This window comes from Lathamus discolor, unplaced genomic scaffold (genome assembly GCF_037157495.1).
Source record: "Lathamus discolor isolate bLatDis1 unplaced genomic scaffold, bLatDis1.hap1 Scaffold_231, whole genome shotgun sequence".
In the NCBI taxonomy this organism is placed as follows: domain Eukaryota; kingdom Metazoa; phylum Chordata; class Aves; order Psittaciformes; family Psittacidae; genus Lathamus; species Lathamus discolor.
The window spans coordinates 23,654-39,315 of record NW_027069260.1 but is presented as its reverse complement, the minus strand read 5'-3'; the positions used below and the strand labels follow the sequence as shown (position 1 = coordinate 39,315).

General features: G+C 53.3%; 1 protein-coding gene across 1 annotated transcript in view; it reads right to left on the bottom strand.

Moving 5' to 3' along the window:
- Nucleotides 1-15,662, bottom strand: part of ATP4A (ATPase H+/K+ transporting subunit alpha) — a 54,368-nt gene that overhangs the window by 22,835 nt on the left and 15,871 nt on the right. The window contains 6 exon segments of the mRNA XM_065664504.1: nt 3,791-3,927; nt 9,359-9,528; nt 10,524-10,550; nt 10,553-10,703; nt 12,484-12,618; nt 15,273-15,382. Of these exon segments, the coding sequence (XP_065520576.1) occupies nt 3,791-3,927; nt 9,359-9,528; nt 10,524-10,550; nt 10,553-10,703; nt 12,484-12,618; nt 15,273-15,382 (730 nt within the window).

The window sequence follows — 15,662 nt, the reverse complement described above, 5'->3', positions numbered from 1 at the left end:
GGACTTGTGGGTCCTCAGAGCCCCATCTGTGGGGCTGGAGCACGCCGAGGTGTGGTGGTGGCCACCATGGGCCAGCAATGGCTACCATAGACCGTCAATGGCCACCATGGTCTGGACCCCTCTCCATGGTGCTGAAGCGCCCCAAGACATGGTGGTGGCCACCATGGGCCAGCAATGGCTACCGTAGGCCGTCAATGGCCACCATGGTATGGAGCCCTCTCCATGGTGCTGAAACGGCCCAAAACATGGTGGTGGCCACCATAGGCCAGCAATGGCTACCATAGACCATCAATGGCCAACATGGTCTGGACCCCTCTCCATGGTGCTGAAACGCCCCAAGACATGGTGGTGGCCACCATAGGCCGTCAATGGCTACCATAGACCGTCAATGGCCACCATGGTCTACAGCCCTCTCCATGGTGCTGAAACGCCCCAAGACATGGTGGTGGCCACCATGGGCCGTCAATGGCTACCATAGACCGTCAATGGCCACCATGGTCTGGACCCCTCTCCATGGTGCTGAAACGCCCCAAGACATGGTGGTGGCCACCATAGGCCGTCAATGGCTACCATAGACCGTCAATGGCCACCATGGTCTAGACCCCTCTCCATGGTGCTGAAACGGCCCAAAACATGGTGGTGGCCACCATGGGCCATCATTGGCTACCATAGACCGTCAATGGCCACCATGGTCTAGACCCCTCTCCGTGGTGCTGAAGTGAGCCAAGACATGGTGGTGGCCACCATGGGCCGTCAATGGTGACCATAGACCGTCAATGGCCACCATGGCCTAGACCCCTCTCCATGGTGCTGAAACGGCCCAAAACATGGTGGTGGCCACCATGGGCCATCATTGGCTACCATAGACCGTCAATGGCCACCATGGTCTAGACCCCTCTCCGTGGTGCTGAAGTGAGCCAAGACATGGTGGTGGCCACCATGGGCCAGCAATGGCTACCATAGACCGTCAATGGCCACCATGGTATGGAGCCCTCTCCATGGTGCTGAAACGGCCCAAAACATGATGGTGGCCACCATGAGCCGTCAATGGCTACCATAGACCGTCAATGGCCACCATGGTCTGGACCCCTCTCCATGGTGCTGAAGCGCCCCAAGACATGGTGGTGGCCACCATGGGCCAGCAATGGCTACCGTAGGCCGTCAATGGCCACCATGGTATGGAGCCCTCTCCATGGTGCTGAAACGGCCCAAAACATGGTGGTGGCCACCATAGGCCAGCAATGGCTACCATAGACCATCAATGGCCAACATGGTCTGGACCCCTCTCCATGGTGCTGAAACGCCCCAAGACATGGTGGTGGCCACCATAGGCCGTCAATGGCTACCATAGACCGTCAATGGCCACCATGGTCTACAGCCCTCTCCATGGTGCTGAAACGCCCCAAGACATGGTGGTGGCCACCATGGGCCGTCAATGGCTACCATAGACCGTCAATGGCCACCATGGTCTGGACCCCTCTCCATGGTGCTGAAACGCCCCAAGACATGGTGGTGGCCACCATAGGCCGTCAATGGCTACCATAGACCGTCAATGGCCACCATGGTCTAGACCCCTCTCCATGGTGCTGAAACGGCCCAAAACATGGTGGTGGCCACCATGGGCCATCATTGGCTACCATAGACCGTCAATGGCCACCATGGTCTAGACCCCTCTCCGTGGTGCTGAAGTGAGCCAAGACATGGTGGTGGCCACCATGGGCCGTCAATGGTGACCATAGACCGTCAATGGCCACCATGGCCTAGACCCCTCTCCATGGTGCTGAAGCGCCCAAGACATGGTGGTGGCCACCATGAGCCGTCAATGGCTACCATAGACCATCAATGGCCAACATGGCCTACATCCCTCTCCATGGTGCTGAAGCACCCCAAGACATGGTGGTGGCCACCATGAGCCGTCAATGGCTACCATAGACCGTCAATGGCCACCATGGTCTACAGCCCTCTCCATGGTGCTGAAGTGCGCCAAGACATGGTGGTGGCCACCATGGGCCAGTAATGGCTACCATAGGCCGTCAATGGCCAACATGGTCTACAGCCCTCTCCATGGTGCTGAAGTGCACCAAGTCATGGTGGTGGCCACCATGGGCCAGCAATGGCTACCATAGGCCGTCAATGGCCACCATGGTCTACAACCCTCTCCATGGTGCTGAAGTGCACCAAGACATGGTGGTGGCCACCATGGGCCAGCAATGGCTACCATAGACCGTCAATGGCCACCATGGTCTGGACCCCTCTCCATGGTGCTGAAGCGCCCCAAGACATGGTGGTGGCCACCATGGGCCGTCAATGGTGACCATAGACCGTCAATGGCCAACATGGTCTACAGCCCTCTCCATGGTGCTGAAACGGCCAAGACATGGTGATGGCCACCATGGGCCAGCAATGGCTACCATAGACCACCAATGGCCACCATGGTCTAGACTCCTTTCTATGGTGCTAAAGTACCTCAAGACATGGTGGTGGCCACCATGGTCCATAAATTGCCACCATGGTCCATCAAGGTCAACCATTGACCACCAATATCAACTATGGTCCATCAATGGTCACCATGGCACATCAATGTTAACTATGGTCCATCAAAGTCTACCATAGACCATCAATGCCCACCATGGTCCATCAGTGGCCACCAAGGTCCATCAACGTCCACCATGGTCCATCAATGTCAACCATAGGCCACCAATAGCCACCATGGTCCCTCAATGTCAACCATGGTCCATCAATGGCCACCATGGTCCATCAATGTCAACCATAGGCCACCAATGGTCACCATGGCCCCTCAATGGCCACAATGGTCCATCAATGGCCAAAATGATCCCTCAAAGGCCACCATGATCCATCAATGGCCACCATGATCCATCAATGGCCACCATGGTCCATCAATGGCCACCATAGTCCCTCAATGGCCACAATGGTCCATCAATGGTCAAAATGGTCCCTCAATGGCCACCATGGTCCACCAATAGCCACCATGGTCCCTCAATGTCAATCATGGTCCATTAATGGCCACCATAGGCCACCAATGTCAACCATGGTCCATCAATGGCCACCATGGTCCCTCAATGTCAACCATGGTCCATCAATGGCCACCATGGTCCATCAATGCTAACCATGATCCATCAATGCCAACCATGATCCATCAATGCCAACCATGATCTAACCACGACCCATCAATGGCCACCATAGCCCCTCAGTGGCCACCATAGCCCCTCAATGGCCACCATAGCCCCTCAGTGGCCACCATAGCCCCTCAGTGGCCACCATAGCCCCTCAATGGCCACCATAGCCCCTCAGTGGCCACCATAGCCCCTCAGTGGCCACCATAGCCCCTCAATGGCCACCATAGCCCCTCAGTGGCCACCATAGGCCACCAATGTCAACCATGATCCATCAATGTCAACCATGGTCCATCAATGCCAGCCATGATCCATCAATGGCCACCATGGTCCATCAATGTCAACCATGGTCCATCAATGTCAACCACGACCCATCAATGGCCACCATAGCCCCTCAATGGCCACCATAGCCCCTCAGTGGCCACCATAGCTCCTCAATGGCCACCATAGCCCCTCAGTGGCCACCATAGCCCCTCAGTGGCCACCATAGCCCCTCAGTGGCCACCATAGCCCCTCAATGGCCACCATAGCCCCTCAGTGGCCACCATAGCCCCTCAATGGCCACCATAGCCCCTCAGTGGCCACCATAGCCCCTCAGTAGCCACCATAGCCCCTCAGTGGCCACCATAGGCCACCATTGGCCAGCCTGGTCCCACCTGGGGTCCACGCGCTCCAAGGGCACCCTCAGCCTCGCCGCCACCTCCTCGGGGGTCTCGCTGCCCTCGGAGATGATGCCCACAGCGGCCGCGATGGCCTTGGCCGTGATGGGGTGGTCCCCGGTCACCATGATCACCTATGGGGGGGCAACGGGGGAGCGTGGGCACCAAGGGCCCTGTGCCCCATACCCCACACCCCATATCCCCTATCCCATAATACCCATATACTCTATACCCCATATCCCATACCCCATATCCCATACCCCATACCCCGTATCCCATAATACCCATATCCCATACTCCACACCCCATACCCATATCCCATATCCCATACCCTGTACCCAATACCCCATATCCCATAATACCCATATCCCATACCCCATACGCCATAACCCATACCCCATGCCCCATATCCCATAATACCCATACCCCATACCCCATATCCCATACCCCATACCCCATACCCCATATCCCATACCCCATATCCCATACCCCATATCCCATAATACCCATACCCCATATCCCATACCCCATACCCCATACCCCATATCCCATACCCCATATCCCATACCCCATATCCCATAATACCCATACCCCATACCCCATACCCCACATCCCATACCCCATATCCCCTATCACGTACCCCACATTATCCCCCATTATCTCACATTAGCCCCCATTCTACCACATTGCCCCACATTATCCCATGTTATCCCCCGTTATCCCACATCATTCCACATCATTATGCCGTTATCCCACATCATTATCCCCCATTATTCCACATTATCCCCCATTATATATATATATATATCCCACATATGTATCCCACATCCTAACCCTAACCCTAACCCTAACCCCCATTATCCCCCATTATCCCCCATTATCCCCCATTATCCCCATTATCCCACACTATCTTACATCATTATCCCACATTATCCTCCATTATTCCCCATTATCCTCGGTTATCCTAACCCTAACCCCCATTATCCCCCATTATCCTAACCCTAACCCCCATTATCCCCCATTACCCTAACCCTAACCCCCATTATCCCCCCATTATCCCCCATTATGGCCCATTATCCCCCATTATCCTAACCCTAACAACCATTATCCCCCATTATCCTAACCCTAACCCCCATTATCCCCCATTATCCCCCCGTTATCCTAAACCTAACCCCCATTATCCCCCATAAACCCCCGTTATCCTAAACCTAACCCCCATTAACCCCCATAATCCAAACCCTAACCTCCATTATCCCCCATTATCCCACCTTATCCCCACACTAACTTACATCATTATCCCACATATCCCCCATTATCCCCCATTATCCCCCATTATCCTAACCCTAACCCCCATTATCCCCCATTATCCCCCATTATCCTAACCCTAACCTCCATTATCCCACCTTATCCCACCTTATCCCACACTGTCTTACATCATTATCCCACATATCCCCCATTATCCCCATTATCCCCCATTATACTAACCCTAACCCCCATTATCCCCCATTATCCCCCATTATCCTAACCCTAACCCCCCATTATCCCCCATTATCCCCCATTATCCCCCATTATCCTAACCCTAACCCCCATTATCCCCCATTATCCCCCATTATCCCCCGTTATCCTAACCCTAACCCCCATTATCCCCCATTATCCTAACCCTAACCCCCATTATCCCCCATTATCCCCCATTATCCCCCATTATCCCCCATTATCCCCCATTATCCTAACCCTAACCCCCATTATCCCCCATTATCCCCATTATCCCCCATTATCCCCCATTATCCCCCATTATCCTAACCCTAACCCCCATTATCCCCCATTATCCCCCATTATCCCCTGTTATCCTAACCCTAACCCCCATTATCCCCCATTATCCTAAACCTAACCCCCATTATCCGCCATTATCCCACCTTATCCCACACTATCTTACATCATTATCCCACATATCCCCCATTATCCCCCATTATCCTAACCCTAACCCCCATTATCCCACATATCCCCCATTATCCCCCATTATCCCCCATTATCCTAACCCTAACCCCCATTATCCCCCATTATCCTAACCCTAACCCCCATTATCCCCCATTATCCCCCATTATCCCCCATTATCCCCCATTATCCCCCATTATCCTAACCCTAACCCCCATTATCCCCCATTATCCTAACCCTAACCCCCATTATCCCCCATTATCCCCCATTATCCCCCGTTATCCTAACCCTAACCCCCATTATCCCCCGTTATCCCACCTTATCCCACATCATCCCCCATTAACCAACATTATATATATATATATCCCACATATATATATCCCACATCCTAACCCTAACCTTAACCCCCATTATCCCCCATTATCCTCCGTTATCCTCCATTATCCCCCATTAACCTACATTATACCCCATTATACCCCATTATAACCCCATTATACCCCATTATACCCCATTATTACCCTGTTATACCTCATTGTACCCCATTATACCCCATTATATCCCATTATTACCCCATCATACCCCATTATAACCTCATTATACCCCCATTATAACCCCATTATACCCCATTATACCCCATTATAACCCCATTATAACCCATTATAACCCCGTTATACACCATTATACCCCATTATACCCACATTATACCCCATTATAACCCCATTATAACCCATAATAACCCATTATACCTCATTATATCACATTATAACTCATTATAGCCCCATTATAACCGTAACCATAACCATAACCGTAACCCTAACCCTATACCACATTATCCTCCATTATCCCCCGTTATCCCCCATTATACCCCATTATAACCCCATTATACCCCATTATATCCCATTATAACCCATTACAACACCATTATACCCCAATATACCCCATTATACCCAATTATAGCGCCATTATAACCCCCTTATAACCCAATTATACCCACATTATAATATATTATAACCCGTTATACCCCATTATACCCCATTATACGCCACTCTAATCCCATTATACCCCATTACACCCCTTTATAACCCCATTATAACCCCATTATAACCCCATTATAACCCCATTATTCCCCATTATAACCCATTATACTCCATTAGAACCCAATTATACCCCATTATAACACATTATAACGCATTATACCCCATTATAACACATTATATCCCATTATAACCCCATTATACCCCATAATAACCCATTATACCCCAAAATAACCCATTATAACTCATTATAACCCCACTATAACCTAACCATAACCATAACCCTAACCCTAACCTTAACCCTCTCCCATGTTATCTCCCATTATCCCCCATTTTCCCCCATTATCCTAACCGTAACCCTAACCTTAACCCTAACCTTAACCCTATCCCACATTGCCCCCATTATAACCCCACTATCCCCCATTATAACCCCATTATCCCCCATTATAACCCGTTATCCCCTATTATCCCCCATTATCCCATGTTATCCCCCATTATCCTTATACTATCCCCCATTATCCCCCATTATAACCTCGTTATCCCCCATTATCCCTCATTATCCCCCATTATCCCTATGTTATCCCCCGTTATCCCCCATTATCCCTATGTTACCCCCCATTATCCCTGTTATCCCCATTATCCCCCATTATAACCCGTTATCCTATGTTATCCCCCATTATCCCTGTTATCCCCATGTTATCCCCGTTATCCCCATGTTATCCCCATGTTATCCCCATGTTATCCCCATGTTATCCCATGTTACCCCATGTTATTCCATGTTATCCCCATGTTACCCCTATGTTATCCCATGTTATCCCCATGTTATCCCATGTTATCCCCATGTTATCCCTATGTTATCCCATGTTACCCCTATGTTATCACCCCCATGTTACCCCCATGTTATCCCTATGTTATCACCCCATGTTACCCCTATGTTATCCCATGTTATCACCCCTATGTTACCCCCATGTTATCCCCATGTTATCCCATGTTACCCCCATGTTACCCCCATGTTATCCCATGTTATCCCCATGTTATTACCCCTATGTTACCCCTATGTTACCCCCATGTTACCCCTATGTTATCCCATGTTATTACCCCTATGTTATCCCATGTTATTACCCCTATGTTATCCCATGTTATTACCCCTATGTTATCCCCATGTTATCACCCCCATGTTATCCCCATGTTACCCCTATGTTACCCCATGTTATCCCATGTTATCCCATGTTACCACCCCCCTGTCCCCCCCACGCTACCCGTACCCGGATCCCTGCCCGTGCGGCACTTGAGCACGGCCTGGGGCACGGTGGCGTGGGCATGTTACCCCTATGTTATTACCCCTATGTTATCCCATGTTACCCCATGTTACCCCTATGTTATCCCATGTTATCCCCATGTTACCCCTATGTTATCCCATGTTATTACCCCTATGTTATCGCATGTTATCCCCATGTTATCCCCAGGTTATCCCCATGTTACCCCCATGCTATCCCATGTCATTACCCCCATGTTACCCCCATGTTACCCCATGTTACCCCTATGTTATCCCATGTTATTACCCCTATGTTATCCCCATGTTACCCCCATGTTACCCCTATGTTATCCCTTGCTATCACCCCCATGTTATCCCATGTTATCCCATGTTACCCCCATGTTATTACCCCTATGTTATCCCATGTTATTACCCCTATGTTATCCCATGTTATCCCATGTTACCCCTATGTTATCCCATGTTATTACCCCTATGTTATCCCATGTTATTACCCCTATGTTATCCCATGTTATCCCCATGTTACCCCTATGTTATCCCATGTTATTGCCCCCATGTTATCCCCATGTTACCCCTATGTTATCCCATGTTATCCCCATGTTACCCCTATGTTATCCCATGTTATTACCCCCATGTTATCCCCATGTTACCCCCATGTTATCCCATGTTATCCCATGTTATTACCCCTATGTTATCCCATGTTACCCCTATGTTATCCCATGTTACCCCCCGTGTTATTACCCCCATGTTACCCCTATGTTATCACCCCCATGTTACCCCTATGTTACCCCTATGTTACCCTATGTTATCACCCCATGTTACCCCATGTTACCCCCATGCTATCCCATGTTATCACCCCTATGTTACACCCTATGTTACCCCTATGTTATCCCATGTTATCCCATGTTATCACCCCTATGTTACCCCTATGTTATCCCATGTTATCCCCATGTTACCCCTATGTTATCCCATGTTACCCCTGTTATCCCATGTTATCCCATGTTACCCCATGTTATTACCCCTATGTTATCCCATGTTACCCCTATGTTATCCCATGTTACCCCATGTTACCCCTATGTTATCCCATGTTACCCCATGTTACCCCTATGTTACCCCATGTTACCCCTCATGTTACCCATGTTACCCCTATGTTATCCATGTTACCCCATGTTACCCCTATGTTATCCCATGTTACCCCATGTTATCCCATGTTATTACCCCCATGTTATCCCATGTTACCCCATGTTATCCCATGTTACCCCATGTTACCCCTATGTTATCCCATGTTACCCCATGTTACCCCTATGTTATCCATGTTACCCGTACCCGGATCCCTGCCGTGCGGCACTTGAGCACGGCCTGGGGCACGGTGGCGCGGGGGGGGTCGATCATGGACACGAGGCCGCTGAAGCAGAGCCCGGAGGCCAAGGCCGGGAGCTCCTCGGGGTCCTGGCCCGGGGCCACGGAGCCGGCGGGGAGCCAGCGGGAGCAGAAGCCTGGGGACGGATGGGGTAAAGGGGGGAGAGGTGGGGGAGAGGTGGGGTAAAGGGGGTAGAGATGGGGTAGATGGGGTATATAGGGGGTAGAGATGGGGTATATAGGGGGTAGAGGGGGTATAGATGGGGTATAGATGGGGTATATACGGGGTAGAGGGGGTATAGATGGGGTAGATGGGATATAGATGGTGTATATACGGGGTAGATGGGGTATAGATGGGGTAGAGATGGGGTATAGATGGGGTAGAGAGTGTATAGATGGTGTAGATGGGAGGTAGATGGGATATTGATGGGGTATATATGGGGTAGAGGGGATATAGATTGGATAGAGGGGATATAGATGGGGTAGATGGGATATATATGGGATAGATGGGATATGGGATATGGGGTATGGGATATGTGGTATGGGGTGTGGGATATATGGGATGTATGGGATATATGGGATATATGGGATACGGGGTATGGGATATGGGGTATGGGATATGGGGTATGGGGTATGGGGTATGGGGTGTGGGGTAATGGATCTATAGTATATGGGGTATGGGGTATGGGATATAGGATATGGGCTATGGGGTATGGGGTATGGGCTATGGGCTATGGGTTATGGGGTATGGGCTATGGGGTATGGGTATTATGGGATATGGGGTATGGGGTATGGGGTATGGGGTATGGGGTATGGGATATGGGGCATGGGGTATGGGATATGGGGTATGGGATATGGGCTATGGGCTATGGGGTATGGGTATTATGGGGTATGGGCTATGGGGTATGGGTATTATGGGGATATGGGGTATGGGTATTATGGGATATGAGGTATGGAGTATGGGCTATGGGCTATGGGGTGTGGGTATTATGGGCTATGGGGTGTGGGTATTATGGGCTGTGGGGTATGGGTATTATGGGCTATGGGGTATGGGTATTATGGGCTATGGGGTATGGGTATTATGGGCTGTGGGCCACGGGGCGCGGGGCAGGAAGGGCCGTGCCCCACTCACCCAGGACCCTCTCCCCGCGCCCCCCAGCTCGGCGTAGGCCCCCTCGAAGGCCTCCCTCCACTGCGGGTCCAGGGGCAGGTCCTGGCCCTTGAGCAGGACGTGGCTGCAGCGCTCCAGGACCCGCTCCGGGGCCCCCTTCAGCACCAGGAGCTGTCGCTCGCCGGCCTCGTGCACCGACACCTATGGGTGCCAATGGGGGGTGATGGGTGCCAATGGGGGGGTATGGGTGCTATGGGGGTCAATGGGGGGCTATGGGTGCCAATGGGGGGCGATGGGTGCTATGGGGGGGTATGGGTGCCAATGGGGGGGTATGGGTGCTATGGGGGGCTATGGGGGTCAATGGGGGGGTATGGGTGCTATGGGGGGGTATGGGTTGCCAATGGGGGGGTATGGGTGCTATGGGGGGGTATGGGTGCTATGGGGGGGTATGGGTGCCAATGGGGGGGTATGGGTGCTATGGGGGGGTATGGGGGTCAATGGGGGGTATGGGTGCCAATGGGGGGGTATGGGGGTCAATGGGGGCTATGGGGGTCAATGGGGGGGTATGGGTGCCAATGGGGGGGTATGGGTGCTATGGGGGGGTATGGGTGCTATGGGGGGGTATGGGTGCCAATGGGGGGGTATGGGTGTCAATGGGGGCTATGGGGGTCAATGGGGGGCGATGGGGGTCAATGGGGGGCTATGGGTGCCAATGGGGGGGTATGGGTGCCAATGGGGGGGTATGGGTGCTATGGGGGGCTATGGGGGTCAATGGGGGGGTATGGGTGCTATGGGGGGGTATGGGTGCCAATGGGGGGGGTATGGGTGCTATGGGGGGCTATGGGGGGTATGGGGTGTCAATGGGGGGTATGGGGTGCCAATGGGGGGGTCAATGGGGGCTATGGGTGCCAATGGGGGGGTATGGGTGCCAATGGGGGGGTATGGGTGCCAATGGGGGGGTATGGGGGTCAATGGGGGGTATGGGTGCCAATGGGGGGGTATGGGTGCTATGGGGGGGGTATGGGGTGCTATGGGGGGGGTATGGGGGTCAATGGGGGCTATGGGTGCCAATGGGGGGGTATGGGTGCTATGGGGGGGTATGGGTGCCAATGGGGGCTATGGGGGTCAATGGGGGCTATGGGTGCCAATGGGGGGCGATGGGTGCCAATGGGGGGGTATGGGTGCCAATGGGGGGCTATGGGTGCCAATGGGGGCTATGGGGGTCAATGGGGGGGTATGGGTGCCAATGGGGGGCTATGGGGGTCAATGGGAGGCTATGGGTGCCAATGGGGGGCTATGGGGGTCAATGGGGACTATGGGGGCTGAATATTGCTCCCATTGTCCCCATTTGTTGACCCCATTGACCTCATTGACCCCATTGACCCCATTGCCCCCATTGACCCCATTGCCCCCATTGACCCCATTGACCCCATTGCCCCCATTGACCCCATTGCCCCCATTGCTCTCATTGACCCCATTGCCCCTATTGACCCCATTGCCCCCATTGACCCCATTGATCCCATTGACCTCATTGACCCCATTGACCCCATTGACCTCATTGACCCCATTGCCCTCATTGATCCCATTGCCCCCATTGACCTCATTGCCCCCCCACCCCCATTGACCCCATTGACCCCATTGCCCCCATTGACCCCATTGACCCCATTGCCCCCATTGACCCATTGACCCCATTGCCCCCATTGCCCCCATTGCCCCCATTGCTCTCATTGCCCCCATTGCCCCCATTGACCCCATTGCCCCCATTGACCCCCATTGCCCCCATTGACCCCATTGACCCCATTGCCCCCATTGATCCCATTGCCCCCATTGCCCTCATTGATCCATTGCCCCCATTGATCCCATTGCCCCCATTGACCCCATTGACCCCATTGACCTCATTGACCCCATTGCCCCCCATTGCCCCATTGCCCCCATTGCCCCCATTGCCCCCCATTGCCCCATTGCCCCCCATGGCCGCGACCTGGAACTTGTTGCTGGAGTTAAAGGGCAGCTCCAGCGCCTTCGGGAACCGCGCCCTCAGCGCCGCCACCGGCCCCAGCGCCCCCTCGGCGAACTTCAGCAGCGCCGTCTCCGACGCGTCGCCGATGACGTCACGCTGGAAGGGGGCGGGGCCCCAGCCCCATAGGTGCTCCTTGTAAGCCCCTCCCAGCCCCATAGATGGTCCTTATAAGCCACTCCCAGCCCCATACATGGTCCTTATAAGCCACTCCCAGCCCCATAGGTGGTCCTTATAAGCCACTCCCCAGCCCCATAGATGCGTCCTTATAAGCCACTCCCAGCCCCATAGATGGTCCTTATAAGCCACTCCCAGCCCCATAGATGGTCCTTATAAGCCCCTCCCAGCCCCATAGGTGGTCCTTATAAGCCACTCCCAGCCCCATAGATGGTCCTTATAAGCCACTCCCAGCCCCATAGATGGTCCTTATAAGCCACTCCCCAGCCCCATAGGTGGTGCTTATAAGCCACCCCCCAGCCCCATAGATGGTGCTTATAAGCACCTTCCAGACCCATAGATGGTCCCTAAAGACCACTCCCAGCCCCATAGATGGTCCTTATAAGCCCCTTCCAGCCCCATAGATGGTCCCTAAAGACCCCTCCCAGCCCCATAGATGGTCCCTAAAGACCCCTCCCAGACCCACATATGGTCCCTAAAGACCGCTCCCAGCCCCATAGATGGTCCTTATAAGCCACTCCCAGCCCCATAGATGGTCCTTATAAGCCACTCCCAGCCCCATAGATGGTGCTTATAAGGCACTCCCAGCCCCATAGATGGTCCTTATAAGCCACTCCCAGCCCCATAGATGGTCCTTATAAGCCACTCCCAGCCCCATAGATGGTGCTTATAAGCCACTCCCAGCCCCATAGATGGTGCTTATAAGCACCTTCCAGACCATAGATGGTCCTTATAAGCCACTCCCAGCCCCATAGATGGTCCCTATAGACCACTCCCAGCCCCATAGGTGGTCCTTATAAGCCCCTCCCAGCCCCATAGATGGTGCTTATAAGCACCTCCAGACCCATAGATGGTCCCTAAAGACCACTCCCAGCCCCATAGATGGTCCTAAAGACCGCTCCAGCCCCATATATGGTCCCTAAAGACCACTCCCAGCCCCATAGGTGGTCCTTATAAGCCACTCCCAGCCCCATAGATGGTCCTTATAAGCCACTCCCAGCCCCATAGGTGGTCCTTATAAGCCCCTCCCAGCCCCATAGATGGTGCTTGTAAGCCCCTCCCAGCCCCATAGATGGTGCTTATAAGCCCCTTCCAGCCCCATAGATGGTCCCTAAAGACCACTCCCAGCCCCATAGATGGTCCTTATAAGCCACTCCCAGCCCCATAGATGGTGCTTATAAGCCACTCCCAGCCCCATAGATGGTCCTTATAAGCCACTCCCAGCCCCATAGGTGGTCCTTATAAGCCACTCCCAGCCCCATAGGTGGTCCTTATAAGCCACTCCCAGCCCCATAGATGGTCCTTATAAACCACTCCCAGCCCCATAGATGGTCCTTATAAGCCACTCCCAGCCCCATAGGTGGTGCTTATAAGCCACTCCCAGCCCCATAGATGGTGCTTATAAGCACCTTCCAGACCCATAGATGGTCCCTGAAGACCACTCCCAGCCCCATAGATGGTCCTTATAAGCCACTCCCAGCCCCATAGATGGTCCTAAAGACCCCTTCCAGCCCCATAGATGGTCCCTAAAGACCCCTCCCAGACCCACATATGGTCCCTAAAGACCACTCCCAGCCCCATAGATGGTCCTTATAAGCCACTCCCAGCCCCATAGGTGGTCCTTATAAGCCACTCCCAGCCCCATAGATGGTCCTTATAAGCCACTCCCAGCCCCATAGATGGTCCTTATAAGCCACTCCCAGCCCCATAGGTGGTGCTTATAAGCCACTCCCAGCCCCATAGATGGTCCTTATAAGCCACTCCCAGCCCCATAGATGGTCCTTATAAGCCACTCCCAGCCCCATAGGTGGTCCTTATAAGCCCCTCCCAGCCCCATAGATGGTCCTTATAAGCCCCTCCCAGCCCCATAGGTGGTTCTTATAAGCCCCTCCCAGCCCCATAGATGGTGCTTATAAGCCCCTCCCAGCCCCATAGATGGTCCTTATAAGCCCCTCCCAGCCCCATAGATGGTGCTTATAAGCCCCTTCCAGCCCCATAGATGGTCCCTAAAGACCCCTTCCAGCCCCACATACGGTCCCTAAAGACCACTCCCAGACCCATATATGGTCCCTAAAGACCCCTTCCAGCCCCATATATGGTCCCTAAAGACCGCTCCCAGCCCCATAGATGGTCCCTAAAGACCACTCCCAGCCCCATAGATGGTCCCTAAAGACCGCTCCCAGCCCCATAGATGGTCCCTAAAGACCACTCCCAGCCCCATAGATGGTCCTTATAAGCCACTCCCAGCCCCATAGGTGGTCTTTATAAGCCACTCCCAGCCCCATAGATGCTGCTTATAAGCCACTCCCAGCCCCATAGATGGCCCTTATAAGCCACTCCCAGCCTTCCAGCCCCATAAGCAACCTATACCTCCCTTCCAGCCCCATATAGGGGACATATAGGGTGCCTATAAGTCCCTCTCTGCCCCATAAGCTCCCAATGCCCGCTCTAATCCCTATAGAAAGCCCACCTAACCCCTTTGCAGCCCCATATACCCTCCCTCCCCGCCCCATAAGCAACCTATACCTCCCTCCCAGCCCCATATAAGCGCCCTATAGGGTCCCTATAGGTCTCACCTTGGCTATAGGGACGTTGTCCTGGCCTGGCTTGAACTGGGCCCTATTGCAGAGGGCGATGACGCGGCTCAGCATGGTCCAGGTCTCCGAGGATTGGTCGAAGCTCTGCCCTATGGGGAGGGACGACACTCAAGGGATGGGGGTCACCACGGAGGAGGGCATCATAGGGGTCTATAGGGGCCGGATATGGGGCTGGGAGAGGTGTTTCTGGTCCTTATTGCTCGTAATGACCCATAGCGATGGAAGGGACCCATAGCGATGGAAGGGACCCATAGCGACCCATAGCGATGGAAGGGACCCATAGCGATGGAAGGGACTCATAGCGACCCATAGCGATGGAAGGGACCCATAATGACCCATAGCGATGGAAGGGACCCATAGCGATGGAAG